Here is an 8,922-nt window from a genome sequence, read left to right on the forward strand (position 1 = left end):
AGTTATTTTTTTTTTTTGGAAGAATAACCTGCCCTCAACTGTGTTGCTACATCTGCTTGGAACTACAGAGGGTTGCACCACTTGCGAGCCCCTCCTGATTTGGTATATAATATAAATGTATTTACAATGCTCATGTTTACTATATACCAAGCCAGGTATCGCCACCATTTATTACCCGGTCTCCCAGCCAGATAATAACTCATCATTTGGTTCAGCCGATCCACACTGCCCATGTACCTGTTATAATTGAGGTTCACAAATGGAGTGCCATTTTCATCTACACATGGTTATGCACCGGTAGAAGAAAATTTATCTGCCTCTCATCTCTCACATGTAAATACTGGTTCATTTTCACAAATCGTATACATGACACAGTACTGGAAATGTACTGATTGAATCATTATGAAACTGGTAACATAAAGTTTTGATGCAAAGTTTTAATTTAGATCACTTTAAAACGGAGTTTGTATTGTAGAACCAAGAACTGTTTCAGGTGGGTTAGTATCAAAAGAGTTAAACATCAGGTACATCAAGGATCTAGTTATATTGTTGGCAACAAACCCTACATAGTTATGTCTTTGTTTTATTTTGTTGTTTAGCTTTTCTTTATTGTTTTGGTTTTTAACTAGCTCAGTTGCATGAAATTATATTGCAAGTTTTGACATAGGTGGAGGAGTGGCTGTGTGGTAAGATGCTTGCTTCCCAACCACATGGTTCTGGCTTTAGCCCCATCGTGTGGCACCTTAGGCAAGTGTCTTTCACTATAGCCTCAGGCTGACCAAAGCCTTGTGAGTGGATTTGGTTGATGGAAGTTGAAAGAAGCCCGTCGTATTTATATATGTTTATATATATATCTATGTATGTGTGTCTGCGTTTGTGTCCCCCCCATTACCACTTGACAGCCAGTGTTGGTGTATTTATGTCTCTGTAACTTAGTGGTTCAGCAAAAGATACTAATAGAATAAGTACCAGGCGTAAAAAAAAAGTACTGGGGTCAATTCATCCAACTAAAAAAATTTAAGGTGGTGCTCCAGTGTGGCCACAAGTAAAAGGTAAAAGATAAACTGACTTTTATGAGCTTCTATGTCATCCTCATTATCATTGTGACCATTTTTATTTACTATGCTGGCATGGGATGGATATGATTTCTTTAAACAGTATTCTACGGGAAGATGTCTTTATGGATGTTAACCCTTATTCCACTTGTCTATGTATGACAAACTGCTGAACATAACATCACTGCTGCTCAAGCAGTGTCAGTAGGAAAACACTTGGAAACAAAAAATACACTCAGTCACTGACTCTTCATACAGTTTCCATCTACCAAATTTCACTCAGAAGGCATTGTGCAGTCTAATGCTACAGTAGCAGACACTTGCCTCCAAGGCGCTACAGGGAGAAAGCCTAGAAGCACATGGACTCATTACTAATGATTATTGTAAAATACATATTTGGAATAAAATGAAAAGAGCTTAAAATTTTCAGCCAATGAAATCTTGTGAATTTTAAAATTCATTTTCCTCTTCTCTTTTTGCATAGTCTCATTAATAATAATAATAATAATAATTCATCCAAATTTTGGCACAAGGCAAGTAGGTTTCGGGGGAAGAGTAAGTTGATTACCATGATCCCAATACTTAACTGGTATTTATTTTATTGATCCTGAAAGGATGAAAGGCTTAGCAGCATTTTGTCTAGCATTTTAAAAATTCTGCCAGCTCACTGCCTTAGTAGTAGTAGTAGTGTAAAATGTATAGATTTATCGTATATTTTTGGTGTAGCTTTTTTTGTTTTTTATTAAATGTGTAAGAAATGATTAAAGAAGGAGCCACCAATTTATGGCAATTGATGGTTTTTTTTCTTCTGTCTCTTTCAAGTTATCTGATTTAGATGGTGAAACTCGAGCCATGGTTGAAAAAATGATGTATGACCAAAGACAGAAAGAGATGGGTTTGCCAACATCAGAAGATCAAAAGAAACAAGAAATACTTAAAAAGTAAGTTGTTTTTATAAAAAAAAAATATTGAAATAATTTTCATCATTGTTTGGTTGTTGATGTTGTTGGCCTTAATTAAGCAGGCCAATAACCAAAGGTAATCCAACCATGAACATCCTGTCTTTTTAAGAGAATGTCTAGGGTTGCTTCCCAACCACATTGTTTTAGGTTTGATACTACTTCCATGGCATCTTGTGCAAGTGTCTATTACTATTTTTTCAGCCTGGAACCATTCAACACTCTCATATATATATATTGTATAAAGGATCGTGGGTAAGGCCAAAACAATGCAAAATAAATGTAAGGTAAATCACAAGAAAACAAATATGTGAATTAATGTAGACTTGTATTCAATATTAAGGGGTTATGACCCCATTTTTAAGAAATAGACATTGCTATAGCAATCAGCTAGCTTCCTGTAACTCTCATCTGTTGTTAATTTTGGGTTTCTTTTGGTGTATGAGGATGGCTTCAGAGATTCTAAGGTTGCTCCCTGTTTCACTGTGTTGCCTTGATGTGCACCGTGAATTCCTGGGGTCTGGCATTTCTGGAGGTGTTTCTTCATGGAAGTGTCTGCTTGTATGTCTTCCATAATGCGTATGTGCACTTTTCTTGTCATGCTTCCTACGTAGGATGTGTTAGCAAATGTGGTGCATGCTACATAGGAAGCACGACCAGAAAACTGCATATATACGCATTAACGAACACATGCAGGCAGAAACTTCCATGAAAAAGCATCTACGGAAATGCCAGACCCGGGAATTCACAGTGCACATCAAGGCAACACAGCAGCTAGCTGGTTGCTATAACAACACCTTTCTGCACATCGGCAACATTTGTCTCTTGAAAATGGGGTCAGTATAAGGTAAGTCTACATTAATTCACATGTTTGTTTTGTTGTGATTTACCTTGCATTTATTTCGCATTGTTCTGGCTTTATCCACGATCCTTCATACAATATATATAATGGCGCTCCATCGATTATGACAATGAGGGTTCCAATTGATCCGATCAATAGAACAACCTGCTTGTGAAATTAACATGCATGTGGGTGAACATTCCACTTAATGTACCCTTAACGTAGTTCTCAGGGAGATTCAATGTGACACAGAGTGTAACAAGGCTGGCCCTTTCAAATACATTGCACTACTCATTTTTGCCAGCTGAGTGAATTGGAGAGATATGAAATAAAGTGTCTTGCTCAAGGAGACGTGTCGCTGGGAATTGAATTCATGACCTTACAATCATGAGCTGAGTACTCAAACTAAAGCCTTATAAGTGGATTTGGTAGATGGATACTGAAAGAAACCTGCTGTATGTTTGACATTGCATGAAAGTGGTAAATAGAGCATCATCATCATGATGTAAGTAGGGTCATTCATTTCCAATCTTCCACAAAAAGTTGTCTGGCTACAGGGAAATATTACATTGTTTGGAAAACAAGGCAAGAGTGATGGTAACAGGAAGGTCATCTACCTTGATGATCTCTAACCCATGCAAACTTGAAAAAGTGGATGTTAAAACGATGGTGATGATGCAGAGATGTACAATCTTTACTAGACTTTGTAGTGGCTTGGGAGTGATACACAAATTGATCTAACAATTTTGAAGTGTTATAAACATTGTAACTTCATTCACACTTTGCGATTATTTTATTTATTCATTTTTTTCTTTCTTTTATAGATTTCAACAACAACATCCTGAAATGGACTTTTCAAAATGTAAATTTTCTTAAGTTTTTATTCCATCAACTAGACTATCTTGCAGCTGCCTTACTCAAACACTGACCACAACCAGTAAGGCAAAATATTCTACATTGATTTCTAAGAAAGAAAAATACAAAACAATCCCATAGAAATAAGCATTCTCCCTAGACCTTTATTTTCTTTTGAAATGTCTATATTTGCTTGTTTTGAATATTTTACTGTTCAATTAAAACTTAAATTGAAAAATTATTCAAGAACTTAATTTTTCTCTAAACTCAAATTTCTGATTTGTTTTACAAATATTTGATTATTTTTAATGTTCAGGTTGTGAAGTTATTCAATTCCAGGACAGTTTTGATTGAGCTGTCCATAGAACATCCCACCTCGAACATAATTTCATTTGACCCATGCAAACATAGCAAATAGAAATGCAAGTGGTTAACTACATGACTGGGTGTTGTCCACTGAGCCACCTTGCTCAGCTGAGAATTGTGAAGAAGTGATGAATCCCACAATTTCAGTGTTTAAGATGGAGATGATGTATCTCATCAAAATGCAACAATTACAGTTCCAGTGCACTTATTGCATGTAGTCTGCACTGCTGCCAAATGTTTGGGGATTGGGTATTGCAGCTTTTTGTGTATTTTCTTTGTATAGATTGAGTGGGAAGATGTTCTTAAAGTGCCATCGTGTGTGCACGCGTGCACCTTGATCTTTCAAAGGTATTTTTTCTTTTATTAAAGTGGTACATATAGCAAAGGTCTTCCTTTTTTTTTTTTTTTTAGTATTTTGGTGGTCTGTGTACAACCTGGGATGTGTAGTGTGTTTTTGGATGTACTTTTGAAAGGTTGCGGGGTGCCCAAGAAAGACCAACATAGTTGATCAATATAATGTATTGTTTGTGCACCATTGTTTTTTTCTTCTTTTCAGTTAGTCAAATTCGATACTTGTGTGTACTCACTCTCCTATATTTTGTCTTCTATGTGTGCTATAGAGGTTTTATAACCCCTAATATTTTTGTCTTGTGTGTATGTTTGTTGTATTTACTGTTCACTGGTAAAATTAGAGACTGAATTTTGTTGTTTCTGTATATGAATGAAGGTATAATCTTCCTGGTGTGCACTGATTATAAACAAAAGTTTCACTATGCATAGTGTTATATGTTTGGAAAAGGCTGGGGTTGGCATCAAGAATGGCATCTGTCCATAGAACATCCTGCCTCAAACACAATTTCATTTGACCCATGCAAACATAGCAAATAGAAAATGCCATGAACATACAGGCATATCTGTGTCTTTGAGTTTGGGATTGTCCCACCACCACCACCGCTTGACAACAGGTGTAGATTTTGTATAAGTCACAGTAACTTGGCTTTTCGGCAAAAGAGCGATAGAATAATGACTGCACTTAAAATAAGTAGTAGGGTCAAGTTTGACTAAACACTTCAAGTCAGTATCCCAGCATAGCTGTATGGCAAAGACTAAAATAAATAAATAAATGAATAATGTAAGAGATTTATTGACTTTTCTCTTTGTATATACTCTTTGATCAGTCTCTATGAAAATTAAGATAAGTGATTGATTGCTTTGTTTCTATATTTTCAGTGCTTTTGCATTGCTCCCTATTGTTTGTGAATAGGGCCTGAAGTAAAAATTTTCACATAAACTTTGTATTAGTTCATTAAGAATGTGAAAAAAAAAAAAAAAAAAATCCAGTTTTAAAAGAGAAGTTTCTTCTCTCTCTCTCTCTCTCTCTGAATAATTTATCTTTTACTTGTTTCGGACTGCAGTCATGCTGGGGCGCTGCCTTGAAGAATTTTAGTTGGACAAATCGATCCCAGTATTTATTTTTTTATAAAGTCTGACACTTATTCTATTGGTCTCTTTTTCCTGAACTGATAAGTTACGGAGATGTAAATACACCAACACTAGTTGTCAAGTGGTAGTGGTGGGAGGAGACAGACAAACAAACACACACACATATGTCTATGACTGGTTTCTTTCAGTTTCCATATACCAAATCCACTCGCAAGGCTTTGGTCAACCTGTAGCTAGAGTAGAAGACACCAACCTAAGGTGCCATGTAGAGGGACTGAACCTGAAACCATGTGGCTGGGAAGCCAACATCTTACCCCACAGCCATTCCTGTTTCTGTAAGGTCAAAAAATTTTCATACTTGTCTTCTAAGCTGGTGTAAAGTAAAAAATACCCAAGTTAAGTGAATTTTCTCTTTAGTTTTATTAAGACTGGAGAACAGAATTGAGTGTAGGTAAATTTTGGTCACTGATTCTAAATAAGTCATTAGTTTTTATCTATTGACTCTGCCCATATGAAAACCCTAATGGCTAGGCCGACCAGGTACAAAGATTGATGAGTGCAAGTCCTTATTGTTGACTATAAAAAGAAAAAAAAAGGGCTTCATACAAGGAGAATATCTTTATGATTAGATTACATTCATAGAATCCGATAATAGAGAAGCAAACAAAGTTATCATTGATACAATATTCATTTGTTCAGACGTCTCAGGAAAGTAGTGTTTCAGAAACTCCCTGTGGGAGCTTCCCCTAGATAATCCACCATCATATGGCTATCCCAGAGTCCCAAGTATCTTTCTTCCCTCTGTTCATTGTTTAGGTCACCAAGGTTGTCTGGGGAAACGACCTAAGTGGCTGTGTTGTTATGCATTTTGATGCTTATATCACAGCCAAGTTGACAGAAAGAAGAGAGCATGTTCTCCAATAGTTCTGAGTAGTTGTCTACTTTTGTAGGGCTGAAGAAAATTTCTTGCAGTGAACAAAGACCATTGTTCATGGAATCTTGGAAATGGCTTCCTTCTGCATCTTCATGTTCAGCACTGGAAATGTTCTCTATAATGTAGTCAAATTTCTTCAAAGTCTTCATAAACTGTTTCCTTATACTTAGTTTGATGTGTAGTAGTGTAAAATGAGCTTATCTCTTTCAACCAAGGTTTCTGAAATTACATTCTTTTCTGTGACAATGTTTTTTTCTTGTCACCCAGTGCTAATTTTTAAGGAATACTTGGTGTATATGCTTTGCTGACCCAGGACAAAATTCACCATCTTCAGATCAAGCATAGGTGATTGTGGTAATGTATCTTCTGTAAAAACAGGATAATTGTTTCCTGCTACTCAGTCATCTTAGTTGGATGACCAATTGGGATTACCCCTTGTTGCTTATTGTGTAGTTGTTAGAAACAAATGACGGTCATATTCTTATTAAGTGGCATGAATATACATTGAATAGGGTTTAAAATCTGAAGCACTGTCCAACCCATGCCAGCATGGGTAACAGATATTAAATAATGATGTGACCAAAAAGATGTTCTCCAGCTGGCTGTTACTGTTTTAAAGAGTAACCCACGTCAACAGATCTAAATACAACTCTCCCTCTTTTCCAGTCCTGAGGATTTTGGAAATATGGCAATTCATTGATCAGTAATGAGTGTCTTTATTAGCAGCAGAGGAAGTTCTGAAAGCAGAGTTGCTAGAATAGGATGGAGAAAATTCTGTCACTCAGAGTGAAAGGTAGATTGTATGATGCTTGTGTACAAACCACAATGGGCTGTGAATGCAGAGGGCATGCAAAGGCTTGAAAGAAATAAAACTAGTATGCCTTGCTGGATGTGCATTGTCAGTGTACAATAAAGTGTAAATGTACTGAGAGAAAAATTGGGCAGAAGAGGTGCTAGATATAGTGTGCAAGAGTAAACACTGCACTGATATGGTTATATGTCTATGGAGGCTGGGGGCAGGTGAATAAAGAAGTGCTAATCACTAAATGTGGGGGGAACCTGTGGAAGAGGAAGACCTGGAATGAGTGGTAAAAAATTACCTTTGGATGCTAAGCCTCACAGAGATGACAAAGAACCGAGATGATTGGCAATTTGCTGTGCTTGAGAAGACCTATCCATGTAAGTACACACGAGGTCCTAAAGGCATGTCGTATCTATGCCTTTGCACACAATCTATCCTTGACAAATCTCTCTCCTAAAACTTCTCTTCCTAACATTCCCCTCCTGCTACTCTTGTTCATTCACTGCATTCTAACAAGTTTACCTGTACACTTATCCTATTCAATCCTCTGTGCCACTAACATATTCAGCTCCCTGTAACTTGAGGGTATGCCCCAATGCATCATTGCCATCTCCTCTCTTTTTTTTCTGATTGGAGTAGTCATGTTTCTGCAGCAAAGACACCTGTTTTTGTCTATCATATGCACCTGGTACAAAGGCATCTTTCTCAAATACTCTCCCTTCGACTTGTCTTGCAAGTTACTTGGTGACATTGCTGGTGCCATGTAAAAAATACCCTGTACACTCTGGATGGAGTTAGGAAGGGCAATCAGCCAGAGAAACCAGGCCAAAGCAGGCATGGGAGCCTGATGTAGTTCTCTGGCTCACCAGCACCTGTTAAGCCTTCCAAGCCATGCCAGATGGAGATGATGATGGCTTGCTTGTGTCTCACTCAATGTATTACTTAATCATAAGATATCTGATGACTTTGATTAGGATTGATTGCTAAGTGAAAATAGTTCAATTTCAGCACAAAACTAGCAATTTTGAAGGGAAGGAGTTAACGTACTGGTATATTATTGGCCTCGAGTGAGATTTAAATATAGAATGCAAAGAGCTTTGAGAAATGCTCTCACAATTCTGCCAGCTCACCATCTTGTTTCCTGTTTAATAATAGAATTCCTTTTCACAGGATCATAAATTACCAAGAGAAAAGAAAAGTCACAAATGCAAACTAATTATCAAGTCTTTAATAGAAAAATAACAAATTTTTGTATGCTTTGCATCGAACTTGAAGTGAAAACAACAGGGTTAAGGAATGGGGTCCTAAAATATAGTTTAATTTTAATACTTTTTTTTTCTTGGGTAATTATAGAGAGAGAAAGGAGTTTTATTCTTTTCAGCAGTTTTTATTTACAGAGTAATTAAAATTTTTTGATTTTGATAAGATTTAGTGACAATCTAAATAAAACACACCAATTATTAAATAAAAACAATCTTCATTTCTGAAAGCTTTTTATAAATTTAAAATAAAAAAAAATTAAGCTCTTTTTCTTTCATTAGATTATTTTGTATATTTTCTTTTCATAAAAAATAAAATAATCAACAAAGTAACAATATTTTGATTTGGAAAACAATTTTTTTTTTTTCAACCCCAGTTTTTTCTCTCATCCATTTCAAAACCCTAGA

The 8,922-nt window shown here is 36.2% G+C and overlaps 1 protein-coding gene across 1 annotated transcript in view; it reads left to right on the top strand.

The window, feature by feature from the left end:
- The window catches only part of LOC106867314 (nuclear migration protein nudC), a 19,185-nt gene extending 15,234 nt beyond the window's left edge, over nucleotides 1-3,951 (top strand). Inside the window, exons 9-10 of the mRNA XM_014912152.2 lie at nucleotides 1,878-1,996; nucleotides 3,680-3,951. Coding sequence (XP_014767638.1) covers nucleotides 1,878-1,996; nucleotides 3,680-3,731 — 171 coding nt within the window. The 3' untranslated portion in view covers nucleotides 3,732-3,951. The remainder of the gene's footprint in view (nucleotides 1-1,877; nucleotides 1,997-3,679) is intronic.
- Nucleotides 3,952-8,922: the final 4,971 nt, after the last annotated feature.

Source organism: Octopus bimaculoides, chromosome 22, assembly GCF_001194135.2.
Source record: "Octopus bimaculoides isolate UCB-OBI-ISO-001 chromosome 22, ASM119413v2, whole genome shotgun sequence".
Taxonomy (NCBI): domain Eukaryota; kingdom Metazoa; phylum Mollusca; class Cephalopoda; order Octopoda; family Octopodidae; genus Octopus; species Octopus bimaculoides.